This window comes from Microcaecilia unicolor, chromosome 6, assembly GCF_901765095.1.
Source record: "Microcaecilia unicolor chromosome 6, aMicUni1.1, whole genome shotgun sequence".
Lineage (NCBI taxonomy): Eukaryota > Metazoa > Chordata > Amphibia > Gymnophiona > Siphonopidae > Microcaecilia > Microcaecilia unicolor.
In genome coordinates, this window is record NC_044036.1 from 250,721,919 (window position 1) to 250,746,489 (window position 24,571).

General features: G+C 43.3%; 1 protein-coding gene across 1 annotated transcript in view; it reads left to right on the top strand.

The window, feature by feature from the left end:
* The window catches only part of CACNA1B (calcium voltage-gated channel subunit alpha1 B), a 1,447,778-nt gene that overhangs the window by 972,004 nt on the left and 451,203 nt on the right, over nt 1-24,571 (top strand). Inside the window, exons 14-17 of the mRNA XM_030207102.1 lie at nt 2,928-3,059; nt 11,918-11,990; nt 21,162-21,279; nt 22,044-22,111. Coding sequence (XP_030062962.1) covers nt 2,928-3,059; nt 11,918-11,990; nt 21,162-21,279; nt 22,044-22,111 — 391 coding nt within the window. The remainder of the gene's footprint in view (nt 1-2,927; nt 3,060-11,917; nt 11,991-21,161; nt 21,280-22,043; nt 22,112-24,571) is intronic.

Here is a 24,571-nt window from a genome sequence, read left to right on the forward strand (position 1 = left end):
GTGTTCCTGATGGGGGCTGCCATCTTGTTTTCAGCTGTGCCTGGTTGAGCCTGATTCCTTCCTATTTAAGGCTCTGCCCTCAGTCTATCAGTGCTTTGGCTGCTACTCGGTTCGCTCACTAGTAGCAGTGCTTTGGATCTACTTCTGATGGATACCTGGTTCTGACCTTTGCCTGTTCCTGGACCTGCTTCTGACTGCTGCCTGGTATTGACCACTGCCTGTTCCTGGACCTGCTTTTGACCGCTGCCTGGTACTGACCTGTTCCTGGACCTTCTAGTGACCGCTGCCTGGTGTGGACCTGTTGCCTAGCCCTGGTTTGCTGTGACCTGCTGCTTGGTCTAACCCTGTGGACTTTGTGCTGGACTTTGTTCTCTCTGTTGCTGGCTGCCCGAACTCAGGGGCTCAACTCCTGGGGAACGGCGGGAGGCACAGAGAGGACTCAGGGTTTTGGCCGACAGCCCGGTGAGGGTTTCCTTCATCGTGTTCAAGGGCTCACCTCTCCGTGGAGATTACATTACACAAGCCTCAAAAAGGTGCCCCATCTCACCAGATGACCACCGGAGGGAATGGGGGATGGCCTCCCCGTACTCCCCCAGTGGTCACCAACCCCCTCCCACACTAAAAAAATACAAATCAAAATCTTTTTTGCCAGCCTGGATGCCAGCCTCAAATGTCATACCCAGCTCCCTGACAGCAGTATGCAGGTCCCTGGAACAGTTTTTGTTGGTTGCAGTGGACTTCAGGCAGGTGGACCCAGGCCCATCCCCCCCCTACCTGTTACACTTGTGGTGGTAAGTGTTGAGCCCTCCAAACCCCCCCAAATCCCACTGTACCCACATGTAGGTGCCCCCCTTCACCCATAAGGACTATGGTAGTGGTGTAGAGTTGTGGGGAGTGGGTTTTGGGGAGGATTTGGGGGGCTCAGCACCCAAGGTAAGGGAGCTATGCACCTGGGAGGTATTTGTATATTTTTTAAAAAATTTTAGAAGTACCCCCTAGGGTGCCCGGTTGGTGTCCTGGCATGTCAGGGGGACCAGTGCACTACAAATGCTGGCTTCTCCCACAACCAAATGCCTTGAATTTCGCCGGGTTTGAGATCGCCGGCATTTTTTCCATTATCGCTGAAAAACAAAACCGGCCATCTCAAACCCAGTGAACTCTGGCATTTGGCTGGGCCAAATCGTATTATCGAAAGAAAAGATGGCCGGCCATCTTTTTCGATAGTACGGTTCGGCCAGCTGTTTGCGGCGCCGCCAAAATAGATCGCCAGCAATCTATTTCGCTGGCACCGTTCGATTATTCCCCTCAAGGTGTGCTCCAGGACTGCACTTGGGAAACACTGCCCTATTGCTCAATGCTATGAGCACCTAAACTTGCATGTCATTAGCGTTGAGCATTAGGGCAGTGTTTCCCAAGTGCAGTCCTGGAGTACCCCTTGCCAGTCAGGTTTTCAGGCTATCTACAATGAATATGCATGAACATCATTTGCATACACTGCCTCTATTATATGTAAATCTCTTTCATGTATATTCATTATGGATATCCTGAAACCCTGACTGGCAAGGGGTACTCCAGGACTGCACTTGGGAAACACTGTATTAGGGAGTTCCTTCACCGCGCTGATCTGGCAGTATTTTTCTGGCGCTCTTCGGAACAGCACTGGAGTTTTGAACATCTGCCTTTAGGCTACTCCTGCAAGTCAACTAATTGCTTTCAATGTTGTTGCCATGGTGCAGTAATAGAACCACAGAATGGTTGGATGGTGAGATTTTGTTTTGTATTAATGCAAGGTTGTGAATTATTCTTGTAATTATTTTGTCCTGTGTGGTTTATTGTTCTGTCATAATTGATGTCATATTTTATGTTTGATGTTTTGGAACTCTGCTGGGCCAAAGGTAAATAGGAAATAGAAATTAGAAATAAATGAATGAATAACTGCCAAACTTACAGGCCTCTTCTCTGAAATGTGTGAAGGTAGTGTGGGTTAAAGGTACATGGGTTAGTTCATTGTGCTTGTTACATATTATAGGCCTGTGGCAATTAATATAAACATCAAAGTTAGCGTGACCTGTGTTAGCTTAGAATGGGTTATTATCACACACAGTGAATGATTTTTTTAAGTGCATAAAGATAGGTGAAAAAGTTTGGATTTACTTCCTTGCATTTCCAAATGTGAGCTCAAGGTGAGTTACATTCAGGTAGTTACAAGTCCTAGGATGCCTAAAATTTAAGGGGGCAGTTCTATAAGTGGACAACTCCTTTTAGGGGCTCCGATGCCGCATGGTGAGACCCTATTCTGTAATAGCATCTGAACACCCAGGTTCCATTATAGAATGCTAAGTACAACCTGGTACTGGGGCACCTAAAATCTAAGCTTCCACAGTTACTACAGCTGAAGACCTGACATAACTGCAAGCTGTAGGTGGCAGTTCCCCCATGCTCCAGCCACGTGAATGTCCTCTTTGCATTTATGCACTATTCCACTTATGTATACCATACCCTTACAGAACAGCACTCAGTTAATTTGCTGCTACTAAAAATGCTGGTTTTCCTGCATATTTACGCATTCCAGTGGCACATTATTTAAGTGTTCTATTCTAGAATTTCCCTTCATGTTTGTACCTGAGGGAATGAAGTGACTTGCCCAAAATCACAAAGAACATTTGTGAGAGAAGTGGGATTTGAACCCTGGCTTCCCTGGTTCTCAGCCCACTGCTGTAACCACTAGGGTAGGTTTGATTCCCAACAAACAGGATTTATTGAATCAGAATTGTAACTCATATTATTAAGATGCCAGAAAGTCAATGAGTTAAAAGTCTACAGTATGACCATCTAACAAGTGAATAGCAGGCCTAAACTTAGGTTCCTAAGGTTTGGTCAGTATACCGCATATCCCAGCACTGACCAATCTAATGCTTCCTTCCCAGGTACTGGAACTCCCTGCGGAATCTGGTGGTGTCCCTTCTGAACTCCATGAAATCTATTGTCAGTTTGCTGTTCCTGCTTTTTCTCTTCATTGTGGTGTTCGCCCTGCTGGGGATGCAGCTGTTCGGTGGACAGTAAGTCTTTGGCATGTCCTTGCTATGACAGGGATAGAAGGCCATTCCCTTGGCTATTCCCAAGTCCCACTTTTGCTAAGCATCATAATTCTGTGGGTTTTTTTGTTTGTTTGGTTTTTTTTACTGTTACTGCCGTGTTAAAGTTTGAGGTTATATTAAAATCCATGCTTCTCATTCCCTAAAATGTTGCAGAATCATTAAAGGAGCACCTAGTTTAAGATGTTGTAAAATGGCTATTAGTTCTTTTCAAGCTACAGACTTGGGGCTGATGCAGGAAGCTATCACTGGCAGAAACATGTGGTTGACAAGCAGTATGTGTGCATGTTACTGGGCATATGATGGAGAAACAGGTACAGTGCAACCCAGTAAGCGTGGGAGTGGGGGTGCCAAACTCTGGGGGGGGGGGGGGGGGCACCAAGAGCCACCACAAGCCCTGCTTACCTGTTGTGGCAGCCAGAGAGCTACTGTCTCTCTTTCTTCCCCAGCTTCTGCATCTCTGCTCCACATTGCCCCCAATGAGGCCAACATCACCTCACTAACTGTGCCTCTGACACTCCTCCCCCTCCCCCCACCATGCAGTGTGGCACAGTATATTTTTCCCTTCCCTCAATGTTCTAAATTTACCCCAAGTCCCTCCGACAGCATCGGCAATGGGTGCAGGCTGCTTCAGGCCTTCCTTCAGTTGCATCCCACCCTCCTCTGATGCAATTTCCTGTTTCTGCAAGGGCGGGATATAACTGAGGAAAGGCCTGAGGCAGCCTGCATCCATTGCTGATGCTGCTGGAGAAACACAGGGCAAACGAATGAAGGGCAGATGGGAGAAGGGAACGGAGCTGAAACTGGAACTGAGGCTGAAAAGGGGCAGGTGGGAGAAGGAAGCTGGGGGTTGAGGGGCGGGGGCTGATGGGAGAAGGGACCTGGAGCTGGAAAGAGAGGGTAGGTGGGAGAAGAGGACTGGGTCTGGAACTGGGGATTGAAAAGAGGAGCAGGTAGAAGAAGGAGGCTGGTGCTGGAATTGGGGGCTAAAAGGGGGGAGGTGGAAGAAGGATGCTGGGGCTAAACCTGGGGGCTAAAAAGTAGGGGCAGGTGGAAGAAGGAGGCTAGAGCATTACCTGGGGGGACAGGAGGGAGAAGGAGGCTGGGACTAAAAGGAGGGCAGATGGGAGAAGGGGCTGGGTCTGGAACTGGGAGCTGAAAAGGGAGGAGCAGGGAAGGAGGCTGAAACTGGATCTAGGGGCTGAAAAGTGGGGCAGATGGCGGAAGGAAGCTGGGTCTAGAGAAGCTGGAGAAGGAGGTACGGGAGAAGTGGTGGGGCAAAGGATGATGGGAAAAAGGGAAAGCGAGGACAAGGGTTGTGAAGAGGGTGATGGAAAAAGGAAGAGGACAGATCTTTGAAAGAGATGAGAAATTATGGAAATAGGTAAGGTAAAGGGGGAAATGAGAGCCTGAATATGGAGCTAGAGAGTGGATGAGCGAGAGGAAAAGAACTGGGGTTGGTAAGGGGTGAGAGGCAGATAAGATAACCTGGGGAGGCAATGAATAGAGAGACAGCTTGTGAGATACCGGAAGAATACTGGGCTATGAATATAAAACAGGTAAAAATGGGAGAACTAGGGAGATAAGCACAGGAAGTAAAAAGCTAGTAAGCAGGTAAATGATGGAGATTGGGAAGAGGGGGAGAAAGAGGAATAAAATCTAGCTAGATGAGAGAAATGGAGAAAAAATAAGACAGAAGAATTACAGCCAGAGTTAGATATAAGGGAAGAAGATGGACAGCAGACAACAGAAAATGGAAATTAAATTCTGGAAAAGGACTAAACCAACAAGTGAATGTTGCAAAGAGAGACCAAGCCAATTCAAATGGAAAAACAAAATGGTACATAAAGAATTTGATTTTTAATACTTAGTGAAATGAGATGTCAGATTTGAAAATATAGACTTCTTGTGTTTTGTTCTATACAGGAGGAAATGTCTTTCTGTTTCTCTTTTTTTCAGTGTTCCGCTGTGCACAGTCTGGTTTCTTGGGTTTTCAATTATTTGTCTAGGTATTTGTTTCTGAACTGTAGTATCTCTTTTTATTTATTTATAATTTTACAAACTTGATCAAAACAAAATATTCTTTACATAGCAACACAATATAGAAATCCTTTCCCATTACCTGGAAGGAAAAAAAAAAGAACCTATTTTATAAGGAATAATTACAAACATACCAAAGTAATAAAGGAAAATAAATAAGAACTTTTGGGGGAAGGAGTAAAAGAAAACTAATTAAACAGGAGCTCTTCATTAACTAGGCACAATCCAAAAGAAAAATATTTAAAGAAACTTGTCACTAAGCATTCCGGGTACATATTTCAAGCGAGAATTAATTTACATTGGGGGATGGCATGGAAACCAATATTGGTACTGGAGGTTTCCTTGCTTCAAGAAAATGTTTAAATTGGGCAGGATCTGTAAACACATTTGTTTGAGCATCTATCTTAACAAAACATTTACATGGAAACTGCAGGAAAAACTACCCTCCAAGTGCCAAAAGATGTGGTTTGAGAGCTTTAAAAAAAAAAAATAAAATAAAAAATCTTCCCTCTAAGCTGAGTGACCGTACAGAGATCAAGAAAAAAATGACTTTCTGTCCCAGGAAATTCACATTTCTATGACGAAAATACAGTATTAGGACCCAGTTCTTGTCTGGTTCCAAAGCAAAAGAGACAAGGAGAGTTACCTTCGATATAATAGGCTCGGGGCCTTCCAAAAAAATGGACAGATCAGAACTACCTATGGCTGCTTCTTATCTTGCCCCTAACTGGTCAAAGGCATGCAGGTCTATATAATAGGTTCTCACAAGAGGTGGCAAAAAATCTTTGGGAATTTGAAGAGCTTCCATCAGATATTTTTTAAACATATCAGTTGGTGTCAGTACAGGTGATTTAGGAAAACTGAGACATCTCAAACAACGTTCATAATTTTCTAAGGCTTCCAACTTTTGATGAGTCACCAATTTGTCCTTTACTAATGAAACCTGTCCTTCCTTCAGAGTTCTCAGTTCCTTCTTAAATTTATGTTGCTCCCTATTGTACCAATAACTCCTCCTACCACCTTAGCCTATCTTGGCCTGAATTAAATTTATCCAAATGTCTTGTCAAGGAGTCCTCCATTTGCCCAATCTCATTCCACAGTTTCTCTAATGTAACTTTACCAGATCTCCTCCTGTCCTTGATGCAGAACTCTTCTCCTGAAACAGTCTGTTGGGGTGGCCAAGCTCTAAACGCCCATCCGGAGCATGACCCACCACTTCACCTCCTCCTACTGCACCTGGCTCCATGTTTGCTACAGGGCTCGCCACTGCCCCACCTGAGGGGTGTAATCCGGGAACCACTTCGGCACCCAGAAGCATTCCCTGCAGTGGAGGTGCATCACCTCTTCTGGGTTTGGGTAGAATTTCACATATTTTGGTGCTCAGAAACGTGTCCAAGATGCTCTGCAGAAGGGCTCCCTCCTCTAGCACCGGTCCCAAGGATTTAATACCGAGGATAGAAACCGCATAGCTCAAAATGGACTGCTGCATGGAAGAGGGGTTAATACCCGACTCAGACAAGTAAGAACAGGATTTCCCTTGTGCATATCCATGTTCTTGCAGCACCAGCTCGTACCAACAGCTCCAGAGCTCAGCGTTCTGCCTCTATGCAGCAGCCATCTTGACTCCTCCAGTAGCATCTTTTTTTAACTAGATGGGATTCTTTTAACATGTAGATTCTGTGTATGGTTGCTCTCTTTTTGCAGCTGGTGTTCTAGGTATTTGCATTGCTGATTTTTCATAGGTAAGATTAGTACAGTGACTGTCTGTTTGCAAGATTTTGTGTTACTTCTCAGTATCGGGTAGTGGAGGACGTTTGTGTTCTCTCACTGATGTGACACCAGAGTTTTAAACAGAATGTTTTTTTGTAATTCTACTTCTGCTCTGTGCCTGTTGGTGGGAGTTTTATTGGTTGATTTGGGAATGTTCAATTTGAATGAATAAAGGGGCTCCACAATTGAAGCATGCCGATACTGCATGCTGAGTGCCAATTCTATATCAGTGTCCTTGCAACAAAATACTAGCCTAAGTTGGCATTGACACACCTAAATGTAGGTGTGAACAGTTATGCCAGGTCTTTATCAGGTTATGCAGCATTTTAGCATGTAACTTAGTTTTATGTACACCCCTTGCACTTATGCACTAAGGGCCCTGTTTACAAAGGTGCTCTAGCATTCTTTAGCGCTCAATAAAGATTAGCGAGCGCTAACTGTATAGGCATCCCAATATTCCTATGGGCACCTACACAGTACGCAACCATTAACCCCCATGATCTGTCTCAACCCCCCCCCCCCCCCCCCCCCCGAAATAGAAAAAAATAGTCCTGGCACTTAGTAGGCTCCTCACCACCCAGATCCCCCTCAAGCCCTCCAAAAGTATCCCTGGTGACTAGTGGCATCCCTGAACCCTCCCCCCCCCCCCCCCCACACACACACATACCCAGCGTATATTCAAGAAGAGGAAGAAGCAGTGTCTTCATAATGCCATATTAGAAAATGGCAGCACCTGACTCCATGCAGAGTATTCTGGAATACACAATGCAGGGTCAGTCTGCCAAACAAGGGAATATGTCAGTCTTTGCATTGGCATCCTTTACGTCATCTGGTGCCATTTTATGATTACAGTGCACATGCTGCACAATTGGAATCCTTTTCATCTGCTATAAGTCTGTGTGTTTTTACCCCTGAAGAAGTCTATGGGCGAAACTTGGCCATGTTGGATTTTGCTGATCTATTGTCTAAAGTATTTTATTAACATTTTTATTGGACACTCTTTGTATCAGTGATGAGTTTTGTTCCTTTTCCAGCAGCTAAAGTGATTTTAGGGGGTTCTAGATGGGATAAGACAATACCATATGGGACTGCTCTTCATTAGCTTCCAATCTAGGCTTGAATGCAGTTTAAATTGCTGTTCTTTATCTTTAAAATTTTACACGGGATGGCTCCAAGCTATATGTCTGCTTGGATTTGTTGGTATGTTCTAGAACACCACTTGCATTCTACAGGACAATTCAGGGTAGTACTGCCTGCTGCTCATAATTCAACTTAAAGGAACATTGGAAATGGACTATGACAAGGATGGGACCTTACTTATGGAACTTGCTACCACTGAAACTATAGATGCAGACCTCTTCTGCCTTAGATCACTGTGCGTTGAAAATTTGGCTGTTTGAAAGTTGTTATTGAGAGTGCTGGAATTTTGTTAGGAAATTGTTGACTTTTGTATATTGGGATGTTTTAAAAATTGTAATTTGCCTTGTACTATTGGGTTAAGCAGAATAGAAGGGCCTAACGTTCAAAAAAAAATCTGAGCTACTAAATCTGTGGTCCTAAATTAGGTTCCTAAATTTGTGCCCTATTTTCAACCAAATTTAGAAGCCTACATTTTCTTCTGGTTATTAATCTTAAAATATGAGCTTAAAAGTTATGCTTATGTATATCAGCCTACCATTCATTTGCCTAGATTTAAAAGCCTAGTGGTTAAAATCAGTGCTAAGCTCATATTTCCCCATCCAAAATCTACCCTATTGCCACCCACTTGTTATACTAAATTTAAGAGTGTAGGGAAATTTTGAGTATAAATGTAAGCACTCAGCTGTACAAAATATTTAGGGAGGCCAATTTAGCAGACTGACTCTTAATGGGGCCCTTTTACTAAAATGTGCTAAAACTAAGGGCCAGCTGAAAACATCATGCCTGCCCACTGCCCTGCCCAGCAGAAGACGTGCCCTCTCCCTCTGGGCCACCGTCACCCCCCATTGAGCATCAGAGAGGGCCCACCCTGGGTCTACCTTAACAAGCCCTTATGGTCTAATGACCTCTTTGGAGGAAGGAGAGAACCTCACTCTTTCCTACCCAGTGCCGCTTCTGCTTTAAAATGGCTGCCAAGACTTCCCATGGCAGCCTCACAAGACTGCCGTGAGAGGTCCCAGCAACTGTATTGAAATTGGCTCCTGCATAAGAAAATTGCTCTTGCTTATTCCAGTCCCAGTTTCAAAATTGCTGCCAGGACTTCCCATGGCAGTCTCAGCAGCCATTTTAAAGCAGCATCGACATGGGGCACAGCAGCAGCACTAGACAGGAAAGAGTAGGGTTCTTTCTTGCTCCCAAAGAGGCCACTAGATTACCAGAGCTTGTTAAAGTAAGCCCAGGGAGGGTCTACTGAGGTCAGGGCCAGGTTGGTAGGGGAACTTGTTTTCTTTGGGGATGGGGGGTGGTCGGTCGGCAGCTTGGGGGGCAGAGAGTTCTGGTTAAAATGCACATTTTTGGACCAAAACCCAAACCCGGATTTCAGTCCGGTTTTGATGCCAAAACCAAAATTCAGTCAGCTTTAGTGAAAATATAGGCTTAGCTTGTTTTAACATGGAACTTTCCCATTCACTAAATCCATATGTAAGGTGCCAGTATTTTAAGTTTTTTGTTTTTTTTTGCAGGTCCTGTGCAAATTCTTCCATTAGCACATTGTTCCCCAGGTCAGTACCCCTTGCCAGTCAGGTTTTCAGGATATCCACAATGAATATGCATGAAAGATTTGCATATGCAAATCAAGTTTATGCATATTCATTGTGGTTATCCTGAAAACCTGACTGGCAAGGGGTACTCCAGGACTGGACTTGGGAAACACTGCATTAGCATATGGAACTTGCAAAAAAAAAATGTGAATGCTCTAGCTCAGCGTTTTTCAACTGGTGTGCCGCAACACCACCCCAAGTGTGCCGCAAGCTGTGCTCTAAACAGCTGAGCTGAGTTTCCGATGGGAGCAAGGAGCTGTGGTAAACCACGGACTTACCGCTGGGTTCCAGCCTCCTGATGAGCCAGGTTCAGTCGGGAACGAGGAACTATGGAAAACCGCAGCTTTACCGTGGACTTACCGCTGGATTCCAGCCTCCCTCCTCCCATTCTGCTGCATGTCCCTCCTGATGCACTGTTTCCCAGTGATTCAAAGCCAAGCAATGCTCTTTGCTGCTCTTTGTTCCCTCCCCAAAGCATATCATCATCAGGTGAGGACCTTGATTGGCCTGTTCTGCTGCTACAGTGCTCTACCCCCAACTATGACTTGTGGGAGGGAATGGAACAGAGGAGACTGGCTGCACGTGTGGGAGGGAATGGAACAGAGGAGACTGGCTGCACGTGTGGGAGGGAAGGGAGAAGAGGAGACAGGCTGCACATAATATGTGGAAGGGAAAAGGAGAGACGGGCTGCATATGTGTGGGAAGGAAGGGAAGATGAGAAACAGGCTGCACAAATGTGGAAGGGAAGGGGGGAGACAGGCTACACGTGTGGGAGGGAAGGGATGAGGGGAGATAGGCTGCACATGTGTGGGAGGGAAGGGATGAGGGGAGATAGGCTGCACATATGTAGAAGGGAGGATAAAAGGGAAGACAGTTTGCACATATGAAGGAGAGAGAGAGGGAAAACAAGTTAGATTTGAGAAGGAGGCAAAGAAATTGGAGAAAGCTGAATGTGAAAGATCAGATATAGGGCAGGAGGTGAGAAAAGAAATTGTAAATGGAAAGGAGGCCCTGGAAACAGAATTAAGGGCACGGACAGGAAAGCAGAGTCAAAGATTGGGAACAAGATGATTGGAATAATAAAATCACCAGAGTACAAAGGTAGGAAAAATGATTTTATTTTCAGCTAAGCGATTGAATTATATTGATATTGAGAATTTACATCTGTTGGCTTTATTTGCACTGTGGGGATGGAATGGATCTTAGCAGGGACAGGCAGGTATGGGTTGGATTCCAGTGGTGTGCTTTGATAAGTGTGCCACGAGGTGAAAAAGGTTGAAAATCACTGCTCTAGCTGCATAATGCTTCCATGCTGATTGCCTACTTATGACACACCCTCTTCTGAAAAGATTACATGTTTCATCATCATATGCTTATGATTGCTATGTGTCTAGGACCATGTTTGTGGCTATTGTTTAAGACTGTGTGTGACTATTGTTAACCACCTTGGCTAAAGGCGGAATGTAAATGTGGTAAATAAAATAAATAAATTACAAAACAAATAAAATGCAATTAGCATGCACTGAGAGGTAAATTGCCACAAAATGTTTAACACAGTTTAGTAAAGGGCCCCAAAGTTAGGAGCAAAAATCCTTTGAATATCAAGCCCTTAAAATTAAATGAGATATATTTATTCCATTGTGCAGTGAGGCACAGTCAGTAAATTTCATAGTGGATTAAAATGTGATATGTTACTGATGGAGCACGAAATACCATTTGTACAGCTGACAAGAAGATCTTGTTGGTTTTTCCCATTCATGAGATATATCAGCACAATTATTGTTAACACATAAATGACAGGTAACATCTCAGCTGTCTAATGCAGAATTTAATAGTTCCCTAAATGAAATGGATAAATCTCATCTAAGATTGTTCTTTTTCTCTCATCTACAAGAAATCAGTACTTGAGATTTTTAATATTTATACCATTTCTTTTGAATAACTGGCAGATTAGGTGCTGAGAGTGTTTCATCATTTCACATGACAGGCTCAGAATTCGGCATGTTCTAACTGATGGGAATAGGAGAGGAATGAAGGAAGCAATGTGAGCAGGCCCAGAGACAACTCATGTTTTGTTAGAAATAAGAACAGCTGGCATGTAGTACCTTTCACCCAGTGGGCATTTCTGCGTTCCCCTTATTTGTGTTCTTTATGTATTTTCCTTTCTCTCTCAATATCAATAAAAACCAATAACAAATATGCAAGAACAGAATCACCCAGAACTGTCAGATTTGTTTTTAATGCTTTAACCATATCTTTCTTTGTCTCGTCCAGGTTTAATTTTAAAGATGAAACACCAACGAACAACTTTGACACCTTTCCTGATGCCATTCTCACTGTTTTCCAGGTAGAGATCATTGTCATGTACAAGAAACTTAGAAATAGCCCGGACAAAGGGTGGTAGGCAATGTGATTTGTAGTGGTGCCACACCAACTTGTGTAATCTGGTTGATGGAAGCAAGGGGCACTATGGTATTGCTTACTGGGGAAAGGCTACTTCTCTACAGCTCATAAATCTTGTCTCAAACCCTTTTAAAAAATGTCATCCTTCATATAGACAAACAGATGATAAAGGGATATTACCCAACCCTCCTCCAACACATACATTTATTACTGATGGCTTGGGTGTCTCCAACTCTGGCTACTATGAATGAGCAGCATAGAATGGACTCAACCCAGGCATATAACACAACTATGCTACTCATCCTTGCATTCACCACCCCCTTCTTCCTCCATTCCCTCCTTGGCTTACCCCCTTTTTCCTACCAAATGAAACATAATTTATTCAAAAGAGAACATCTTTATGTGGATAAGTATGTCCATAGCCAAACAAATTAAACAATACATACAGAATTGAAAAACAACTTACAGAACCAGATAGGTGAAAATTAATTTCTTAATTACTCATTTCTTACTAGACCTATCATAAACCTTGCTTTGAGATGGCTGAATGCACTCTTGGCTCACAGTTTTATCCACATCTGTCTCCCACCATTTATGTATAAGCTGGTATCAGCTGTTAAAGCCAATACTATTATTTATTTATTAGGATTTCTTTACCACCTTTTTGAAAGAATTCACTCAAGGCGGTGTACAGTAAGAATAAATCAAACATAAGCAATAGACAATTACAGCAGTAAAAAATATTCAAATAACAATACAAAGTATGGCATAGTATACTACTTACAATGTCAACACAATATGTAATAGAACAAAGATGGAACATATAGATGGGCAAGAGAGTAAGAGGATTTAGAAAATAAGGTGACTAATTTAAAGAAAGTTGCACATGAGGTCAGAGAGATGATTAAATGTTATCGCAGCTAGGGTAGGAGTGGATAAACATGTCCTACTGCAGTATGTGCAGCCTGTGTCTCTCTTTGTGTGTGTGAGAGAGTCTAAGAAGTTAATTACTTCTTCCATTAAAGGCCTGGTTGAAGAGCCAAGCTTTCACCTGCTTCCTGAAGTAGAGATAGTCTTGTGTTAAGCGGAGCCTTTCAGTTATGTAGACTTCCTTCACCGCAGGGCTAGGCTGACAAATGAGGAGTTACCGCTAGCCTCAGACTGAATTTACCCCAGTCCAGGCTTTTATGCAGCAATGTTCCTCCCGTTACCCCTCCTTTCTTGATAACCAGCTATTTATTTTGTCCTACTTTCTTGCTAACTCCTCCTTATACCCGGCTCTCTCGCTCCCCTTCCTTCCTAACTCCTCCTTCTTTCCCCACTGCCTTAACCTGCCTCTCCAAGTTTCTAAGTTTATTAGATTGTTGATATACTGCTCATTAGCAGACTCTAAGCAGTTTTCAATGTTACAATTATATAATTCTCCCTCAGTTCCTACTCTTTTCTCTTAATGCACTGTTGAGGGTTATGCCTGCCTTTCTCATATTCAGGTGTCAGCAGGAGCTTTTCTGTTATTTCCCAATAACCTGTGTTGGACACTGTTGGAGACAAGATGTGGGGCTTGATGAACCATCAGTCAGACTCTGCTTAGCATTCCTTAGGTTCTTATGATGACATGCCTGACTTTTCCTGGACATACATGTCAGTTTCTTGGAGCTATACAAATCACTCACATCAGTGGTCATAGCAATGATGGATATTCATGATCTCGTCAAATGCCACTCATAATGAAAGTCATCTTTTCTTTGCTGTTCAACAAGCAAAGCCATGCTATACTCTCATTTTAGAGGAGCTGGGAGCTCAAAAAAAAAAAAGAGTAAAATCAAGTGATCTGACAGCCTAGTGCTTAGTCTGTCCACATGGTTACTCATGCGTGACTCAAGAAATCACACATCGCATTAGTATTGCCTGTATCTAGAGATACTGGGAACATCTGCTTTGAGAGAGGCAGTTCCAACATTTCGACTGAAGCCTACCTCTGAATTATTAGTTAATTTAGTAATTACCCCATGTTAATTAACTGAACTGACTGGGATTAGTGTAGACTTCACTGAGTCCCTGTGAACAGAAATCTGAAGCCATCATTGTTCATATAGCAACTGCTGTCTAGCACAGTCTTTAAGGAAAATGATAATTAGGCTTGGATGATGACACAAAGAAACACCGGCAGAAAGATCAAATCTATTAGAACTAACAGATTTAAGTACAGGATGAACTTTAAGAAATATACAATATGGAGGGTCATTTTCAAAAGCAGAAAAAAGGGAAAGACTCCCATATGCACAAGCACAAGTCCCAAAACACCAAAGTAAGGGTGTCAAACAGTGTTCCAAAATAAATCTTAAGAGGAGACTCCAAACGAAAACACCAAAAGTCAACCTTTATTGTTTCTCTCACTGGCAAAAATGCATTATTCATAGAAATGGGTTTATATAAGAAATTATACCCCATCCCACTATATGTGGAACGTTAAAGCCCTGGTGCACAAAAGTAAACACGGGCACTAGAGGCCATTAACCTTGTACTAGTGCCTGCATTTGCTTGTGCAGAATTTTCAGAGGCCCAGAATTTGGGAACAAACAAGCATGCCGACAAACAACACAAGTGGCATGCTAATATAGTCAAACTCATGTTAATGAGGTCATTTTGTATTCCTCTTCAATATTCAGAAAAGAGCACCCAAAAAAAACCTGCCTTACTGATGCAAAAAATAACGCCAGGCCGGAGCAGGCATTAGGCTGTTGGAAGAGAGGATTTCTCATGATTCTCATGCTTCTCTCATGACTTTTTCTGCAAAATCTGATGGTTTTGATTGCTTTTGGAAGCAGAAAGAAGCCCATGCATGCCCTTATGTGCCAGTCATGAGAAACAGCAGATCCAAGTGAAAGCACACGTTGGCATGTTTCCTGCATCTAAATTTAAGCATCCAAGCTAAAAAAATTTTTTTTTAACGCTTATATTTAGGCAACAGAAAACAGCACGGATTTAGTGAAGGGAAGTCTTGCCTCACCAATCTAATGCATTTTTTTGAGGGGGTAAGCAAACATGTGGACAATGGGGAGCCGGTTGATATTGTATATCTGGATTTTCAGAAGGCGTTTGACAAAGTGCCGCACGAAAGACTCCTGAAGAAATTGCAGAGTCATGGAATCGGAGGTAGGGTATTATTATGGATTAAGAACTGGTTGAAAGATAGGAAGCAGAGAGTAGGATTGCGTGGCCAGTATTCTCAGTGGAGGAGGGTAGTTAGTGGGGTCCCGCAGGGGTCTGTGCTGGGTCCGTTCATTTTTAATGTATTTATAAATGACCTAGAGATGGGAATAACTAGTGAGGTAATTAAATTCGCCGATGACACAAAATTATTCAGGGTCGTCAAGTCGCAGGAGGAATGTGAACGATTACAGGAGGACCTTGCGAGACTGGGAGAATGGGCGTGCAAGTGGCAGATGAAGTTCAATGTTGACAAGTGCAAAGTGATGCATGTGGGTAAGAGGAACCCGAATTATAGCTACGTCTTGCAAGGTTCCGCGTTAGGAGTTACGGATCAAGAAAGGGATCTGGGTGTCGTCGTCGATGATACGCTGAAACCTTCTGCTCAGTGTGCTGCTGCGGCTAGGAAAGCGAATAGAATGTTGGGTGTTATTAGGAAGGGTATGGAGTCCAGGTGTGCGGATGTTATAATGCCGTTGTATCGCTCCATGGTGCGACCGCACCTGGAGTATTGTGTTCAGTACTGGTCTCCGTATCTCAAAAAAGATATAGTAGAATTGGAAAAGGTACAGCGAAGGGCGACGAAAATGATAGTGGGGATGGGACGACTTTCCTATGAAGAGAGGCTGAGAAGGCTAGGGCTTTTCAGCTTGGAGAAGAGACGGCTGAGGGGAGATATGATAGAAGTGTATAAAATAATGAGTGGAATGGATCGGGTGGATGTGAAGCGACTGTTCACGCTATCCAAAAATACTAGGACTAGAGGGCATGAGTTGAAGCTACAGTGTGGTAAATTTAAAACGAATCGGAGAAAATGTTTCTTCACCCAACGTGTAATTAGACTCTGGAATTCGTTGCCGGAGAACGTGGTACGGGCGGTTAGCTTGACGGAGTTTAAAAAGGGGTTAGATAGATTCCTAAAGGACAAGTCCATAGACCGCTATTAAATGGACTTGGAAAAATTCCGCATTTTTAGGTATAACTTGTCTGGAATGTTTTTACGTTTGGGGAGCGTGCCCTTGACCTGGATTGGCCACTGTCGGTGACAGGATGCTGGGCTAGATGGACCTTTGGTCTTTCCCAGTATGGCACTACTTATGTACTTATGTACTTATGCACATTTGGGTTTTACCAGGCATGTGTGCACAGGAGCTGAGCTGAGCTTACCACAGAACTCTTCTGTGCATGCACCAAGCACAATCCTCCTGCGCCAAACCACAATCTTCCTACCGAACTTCTTAATGCTCAGTGCTATGAGCATGACTATATTTGCATCTCATTAGTGTTGAGCATTAGGGCATTGTTCTTCTGCACTGTTCCGGTGGTATTTTTACAGTGCTAGGGTGTGCTGTTCTGGCAGTATTTTTACAGCACTATTCGGAACAGTGCCCAAGTTTTGAGCATTGGGGCCTAAGGTCTTAGGCAGTATTCCCTCAAAGCTGCAAGCATATAGATCATGCACCCCTCCTCAAAGCTGAACACACATAGATCATGCACCCCTGCACGTGCAGCAAAATGCAGCCCCCCCCCCCCCTCCCCCAAAAAAATGCTGATACATTTTGATTAGTCATTGGAAAGCATCATAGAGAAACTGAACGTTTCGCATCTGCCCCATCTGCCAAGTTGGCTGTTCTGGTCCAATCCATAGGATGGCGATATACTGTTAATCTTAGATTATTAAAATAACAGTGTCACCAGCAATGTTCCCTCTAAGCTGTCTGACTCTGTTTTAAAAGCTCTGATGTTAAGGATGAGGGTTTTTTTGGTGGTGGGGGGGGGGGGGGGGGGGCGAGGTGTTTTACAGCTATGGTGGAATTTAAAACTGTACTGTTCTCAATTAACTTTCCCTCACAAGTCTGAAATGCCTTCCTTTTCTTGTTTTTAATTCATGTTAAGGAGTACATCAATTATATTAATATATCACTATTAAGGTAATAATAAAATATTAATATTTTCCCAAATTTTGCATCTTGTTGTGATTAAAATTTTTAACCAAGAGCTTCCATTGTACAAAAATGCTTGCAAAATCTGTCAGTTGAAATGTTTGCACATGGGCTGAAAATTCTGCAGACAACCAATCAATCCTTAGAAGAATATTGATCTTAGAGGTGCGCTTTTACCTAAAAGAGTTCCCTTTTTCTTTAGGTTGCACTATCTGGTACTTGGAAGCTGCCAGGACTTGATACACAGCTGTTCTAGCAGAGTAATGGACAGGGCCGGCCCTAGGGTTTCTAGCGCCCTTCTGCAGTCTATTAGTCGGCGCCCCTACTCATCCAGAGGCAGGATCACTATGGCTCCGCCCCACAGTAGATACACCCCTTTTACCAGCCATGGCATCATTGAAAATATTACACCAGTATAGAAGAAAAATAACTTAGCACACAGACCAGGAATTAGGAGAACAGACAGTCTTGCCAACTCTGAAAAACAATGTGTTATCAAAATTTCAGAATCTAACAAACAGATCCCTATTCAGACACTTGGCCTTGCAGTCACACATGTAGAACAGAGATAGCCCCTCTTCAAATTCTTCAAAAATTAACCTGAAATCCTAAGAAGTTAGACTCTGCATGCAGCACAATAGCCTTCCCATCGAACACAGCTTAGGATCTAGCTAGGACAGTCTTAATTAGCATAAACTAACATATTCTACAATCTGAGTTGGACAGACTAACAGGAGTTACTGAAGTGGGAATGAGAGATAGGTGATGGTTAGGAATTGAAAGCAGGCATCTAGCCCTCCTGTCCTGTGAGTTGCTGTGTTGGGGGTGGGGGGGGGTGGAAAAGGGTAGGTCAGGTGCAGCACTAAACAGCAGTCTCTGACAAAACAAGGGTCCAGGATCTGCTGTGCTGTCTCTGTCTGAGCCCTCTCTGGGCAGAGGACAGAGGTTAGCTGAGCTCCCACAAGTTATTTCGGAGCCAGATTCAGTTGGAACAGTGACGTCCTCTGACAAACACAAGGAGGATATTTCTCTGCTTGGGAGGGGGGAGGGGACGGGACAGAGAGCTGACAGCTTTGGAGCCAGACTGAGATGAGCAGCAGAGATTAGATACTCAGCAGAGCTTGATTGCTTGCAAAGTGACGCCCTTGAAGGCAGGCGCCCTCCTGCAGTGCTTACCCCGCTTACCGGGTTTGATCGGCCCTGGTAATGGACACAGAGGAGTCATGAGTAGAACCAAATCCAAATAGCAGGCAGAATAGGTTTGTGGTTGGAAACAAGCAGAAGTGACACCAGAACATAGCAGAGACTAAAGCATTTAAAGCTCCCACAAGAGATCTGCCAGAGAACAGAGAAAGCTGGGAGTTCAAGGTTATATGGATACAGAGAGCCAATCAGAGGGTGACTTCTATAGGGCCCATTCAGCACATAGGAAATTCAGAAGGACCATCATAAAAGGGAGACCAGTAGCAACATAAGAGAGAGGAGGAGGAGGCCTGAGCTCACTTCCTATGTAGAGCCTGACTCCTAGGAGGTTAGTGCATGACAGGTTTGATGGTCCAAGTCCTTGAAGTCTCCAGACTTTTCTCATTGATCGGAATGTAACTCAGCATGTCCTATCATGTTCATAACTCAATTAGACATCTCCAAAAGTCAAGCCCAACTTTGGGCTGAACCCACTGGGTCAGTATTGCAGTATTCTTTCCTTCTGCTAAATATCAGTCCTCCTTATTTGTTTTCCAGTACTCTAATCTTGTCTGTAATATTCCCTCTTATTAACAGATGTTTTCTAGCTCCTGCTACCAACCAACCACCCACGTAGGCTGTTTAAGGAATCACAGTAGTCATACAACAGTAGCTTTTACACACAAATCTCCATCCGCTGTTCAGATAAACCTCTCTTAGGATTCTCTTGCTCTCCAGTCTTTTGCCAAACAGGTAGTCCCAAATGAACACAGCTGCACAAGTAGTAACCTTGTTTCCTACTTGCTTTTTCTTCTAGACTTTCTCATTTAGCCTGTTGTACAAACTTCCATGAATTTCTCCTCTGTTCCCTATACCTGGCTCTCAAGGAGCTGTTGCCTCAGTTGTTTTCAGTTCCATTGATTCCTCTTCCTCCTGCTTTTGATGTATGTCCACCTCCATCTGCAACAGCTAGCTCCCCTGATTGCTGCACCTGAGCAGAAATCAGGCTATTGAGTGGGAGTCCTGCCCTCCCTTTTTTCAGGACTTCCTCCCATAGAGGCCCACTTATGCCATAATAATTCCTTGCCGTATGAATGTAGGAGCGGAGGAGTGGCCTAGTGGTGGACTTTGGTCCTGGGGAACTGAGAAACTGAATTCGATTCCCACTTCAGGCACAGGCAGCTCCTTGTGACTCTGGGCAAGTCACTTAACCCTCCATTGCCCCATGTAAGCCGCATTAAGCCTGCCATGAGTGGGAAAGCGCGGGGTACAAATGTAACAAAATAATGTAAGTTATTTCTGAACTTGCCATTTGCCCTGTGGGTTGTATCCTGCTGCTTCCTGTGATTTTTAGGGGAATTCCCCTTCCCTTTTAATAGCATACACAATACAGGGAGGCATTTCTTGGGGGCAGGACTAGGAACTACACACAGTCATCTGTATTTTCAAAAATATGCATGTACTTTAAATGAGAAAAGTATCTGAACAAATTGGTATTGTAAATGTGTGCAAGTACTTTTCCTGGGATAATTTTCAAAGTGAAAGTATGCACATATTTCATTACACAATTACCCTCTACAAGGGCAATTTTGAAAGGCATTTGTGTAGGTAAAGGGGTACTTACCCATGGATAAACCATTTATCAAAACTGCTTTCGTCCCCTTCAGGGAAAGGTACTCACACTGCCAAAAGCACCAGTCCTTTTCCTCATAGGAGAAGGAGTGGAACTGAAGACAGGGCCATTGCAGCGCTCTGAATTTTGTGTGGGATTTCATTGTGAAATTCCAGCTCTCTTTTCCTCCTATACTTTGAAGCTACAAAGCATGATTCCTACACTACTGGCCAGCAATCAAATTTTAAAAGGGAGACTGCAGGGCAATTTCCAAAGGTTGTTTGCTGAATGGGCTTTTGGAAAGCTGCTCGTTACCCTTACAGGTAGAAGTATATACTGATGATTGTTAGAGTTTGTGTGGCTGTGAAAGCCATTATTTTCTTTTGACTACAGCAGCTCTTTATTGCTCCCTCCTCCTCCCCTCGGGACCACCTAGTTTGCCTAATGGTTATGCCAACCCTGAAAACAGGGTGGCCTCTTTTACCCTGCTTCCTGATGAAATAGTTATCTTCTCTTACAACTGAAACAGATACAGCTACTGTGGATCTACACACAGTCTGTTTTAAAACTGAGGAAGACTTTCCTCCCCCAAATCCATCTCTTAATTTGTGAATGGTAATGAGGTATGATTCCAGCAGGTTCTGTACCTGTAGGCTTAGTCCTTGGCCATTCACCAGCAGTCACTGAATTCTGTATACTTTCCTGATTCTGACATCAGGTTTGGGATTATAAAGGATAGCTGTTAACAGAACTGTAAATGATGCGCAAATGATGCCCTACAATATATCAATACTGTAATACAAAGCAGAAAAAGTACATTAAGAGGAAATGAAAAATTAACAGGAAATGTATTAAACTGTGCAAAAATTGGTATTACAAATTGCAACAAATGCATCAGATGTCTTCACTGTACATCAGCATGTTATTGATTTCGTAATTGATGACATAAAAATGGCAAAACCTTCCTTCTGTGTTATTGTCATGCATTTATTAATGGGGGGGGGGGGGGGGGGTTGAGCACGTCCTGTGATATATTCAGTTTGGGTGTTAGTAGCTCCTGTGAGTTTCTGTCATTCATACATGGAGAACCCCTTTGCTGCATATTGATGAAATAGGAGGGATCATGTTAGTCATTGTGTTCTTGTTTGTTTGTTCATTGATTGTACAGATCCTAACTGGTGAAGACTGGAATGCAGTGATGTACCATGGCATTGAGTCACAGGGAGGCGTCAGCCGAGGGATGTTCTCTTCCATTTACTTCATCGTATTAACGTTGTTTGGAAATTGTATCCTTTGATGGCTACTCTTTCTGAAATTTGAATATAGTTAATTATCTTGAATATACATATGTAGCAATGGAGCCAGCCATGTGGCTAGGCTTCTCATCCCCAGGCTGAGCAGGGCTGGGGATGCTTTAGAAGCAGCCTTCACAGCACCTGTCAAGGGAAGTCTAGCTGTTGCTCATTGGTGAATCTAGTGGCTAGATTGAGGCTCCACATTAGCCCATGACTGAGAACTGTTCCAGAAATGGATAGTCTGAGTTAGCAGGGGGGAAATATCTTAGGTAGCTGAGAAAAGCTGTAGGACCATCTATGTCAATGGTTCTTAAAGCTGATCCTAGAATCTGCCAGACAGGTCTATTATTCAGAATGTTCATATAGATATTTGTGAGATATATCTATACATTTGGTGTAAGCACTGTTAATTTATAGATATGTGGTTACCCAGAAGACCAGACCTGTACAATAATTCCAAGGATCAAATATGAGAGTCACTGATAGAGTTGTATGTATATATAAAAATAGTTGATGTGTTTGAAGGCTCTCATTTTTTTGCTCTTACATTGATGGACCTTGCTATGATACTCATGATTAATTTGTAAACCAGTTTGGATGTTCTCTTTCACTGTCACTAATGATAAGTTCTCATATACTCATAAACATCAGCAGTTTCAGCAGCCTCACTCCACTAGTCTTTTTCAGATCCCCTCATATTTGTCTACTTTTTTTTTTCCAATTTCCCCTATTTTCCTGAGCTGAAGCACGAACAGATACACTTCTGAATGTCTTCTTGGCCATCGCTGTTGACAATCTCGCAAATGCGCAAGAGCTGACAAAGGTACAGAAGAACACACCACAAAAGACCTGAAGGGGTAATTCTATAACTGGGCCTCTCCATTTAGGCACTCTGAGGTTACGCAGTAAGAGCCTATTCTATTATGGAACCTAGGCACCTAGGATCCTTTATAGAATACAAGCGCAACCTGGTATCAGTGTGCCTAACATCTAGGCGTCTCCACTTAGCACCAGCTCAATGGCCAGTGTAAGTGCGAGCATTTAAATGTGGCAGCAATGTGCGTAATGTACTGTATTCTGTCAGTCATGCGCTGAAGTGGGAGCCCTCCTATGCCCATGTGTATGTCCCCTTACAAATACTTGCTATGCAGCTAGGTCTGTATTTACAGAATAGCACTTAGGTAGAATATTGACATATACATGCATATGTGCGCACATATGCATATATATATTAGTGTTCTAAATGTTTACATGCATAACATGCATGTAAATGATAGTACCTGGTTTATAGAATTGCTTGCCCTTCGTAAGTCCTTCCTTTTCTTTTTTTCTGATGTAATCCCACCATACTAGCTTCATAATCGGGCTGTACCATCAAAAAGTATCTGCCTGTACATAGAAAGTAGTTTTTCAGGTCAGTTTCTCTGGCACTGGTGATTGAGATGTTCATATATATATGTATGCCAGCTGTAGTGTTTTATATATGTATGCCAGCTGCAGTGTTTTTTATATCTAGCTAGCTAGCTAGCTAGCTGCAGTGTAATCCATATATACTCAGTGCTCCTATACAGGTAGGTAGCAGAGTTGAATATATGTATATTGCACTTGCTGCTGCCAGATGTAAGTATAATGGCAGGATAATTTTATAAGGACATTTTTGCACATATATTACAGTATACATACATAAAATGGCGCTGATAAAAACTAATTTGTCCAAAGACCAAAAAATACAAGAGTAAGGTGAAAATAACACAATTATTTAAAACCTCACCTCTAGATTATCACCACATACAACATTAGTGGAGAAAAAGGCCTCAGCATTTCATGAGAATCGGAGCAAATCTTGATTCCATACTCTCAACCATTATAGGTCCTAAAAAAGACTCCACAGTCTAAAAGGTGTCTTGAAAAAAATAACTCTTTAATTCTTTAAATTTGTATAGTTTTCACAATATTTAAAATTTTAAAGTATCTCAGCATTTTCTTAGTGTTTCAGTTTTACCATATATGAGCCCTGTTTACTAAGCCACACTAGAAGTGTGCTAGCATTTTAAGCTAGCATACCTTAGTAAACAGGGCCCTTTATGTACTAAGAATAGCATTTAGCATTTATCCAAAGACACCCAGTCCTGCAGCACCTATCTATCATCCAATAAACTCGGTGAAGATCCAGTTCTTTCAGGAAATAGTATTAGAACGTTAGGAGCCTCTCCGCAGATTAACACGCTGTCACTCATTCTGGGGTCCCAACAAGGACACCTTATAAGTATTGCCATACTGGGACAGACCAAAGGTCCATCAAGCCCAGCATCCTGTTTCCAACAGTTGCCAATCCAGGTCACAAATACCTGGCAAGATCCCAAAAAAGTACAAAACATTCTATACTGCATATCCCAGAAATATTGGATTTTCCCCAAGTCCAATTTAATAATGGTCTATGGACTTTTCCTTTAGGAAGCCGCAGGGCTGCGGAGAGACTGGGTCAGGCCCGGGACAAGGCCACCCCCGAGGCCCCCCTCCACCCACCACTGGGCCCTCTCTCCACCCCCAGGCCCTCTCTCCACCCCCAGGCCCTCTGCACTGACCTTAAGCGCCTCACCTTCGAAGGTGCTGCAAGCAGCGGCAGACCACTCCTTCCTTCTGTGTCCCGCCCTTGTGGAAGTTACGTCAGGCGAGGGCGGGACACGGAAGGAAGGAGTGGTCTACCGCTGCTTGCTGTGCTTTTGAAGGTGAGGTGCTTAAATTCAATGCCAGAGAGTGATGGAGGGCGGGCGGGCCGGACTGCGGTGCCAGTACCGGGCCCGACCCCGGAAGCCCGGGCCCGGGGAATTTTGTCCCCCCCCCCCCCCCCCCCGGGAAGCCGTCCAAACCTTTTTAAAACTTTGCTAAGCTAACCGCCTTTACCACATTCTCTGGCAACAAATTCCAGAGTTTAATTACACATTGAGTGAAGAAATATTTTCTCCAATTCGTTTTAAATTTACTGCTTTGTAGCTTCATCGCATGCCCCCTAGTCCTGGTATTTTTGGAAAGCGTAAACAGACGCTTCACATCTACCCATTCAACTCCACTCATTATTTTGTAGACCTCTATCATATCTCCCCTTAGCTGCCTTTTCTCCAAGCTGAAGAGCCCTAGCTGCTTTAGCCTTTCCTCATAGGGAAGTTGTCTCATCCCCTTTATCATTTTCGTCGCCCTTCTCTGCACCTTTTGTAATTCCACTATATCTTTTTTGAGATGCAGCGAACAGAATTGAACACAATATTTGAGGAGCGGTCGCACC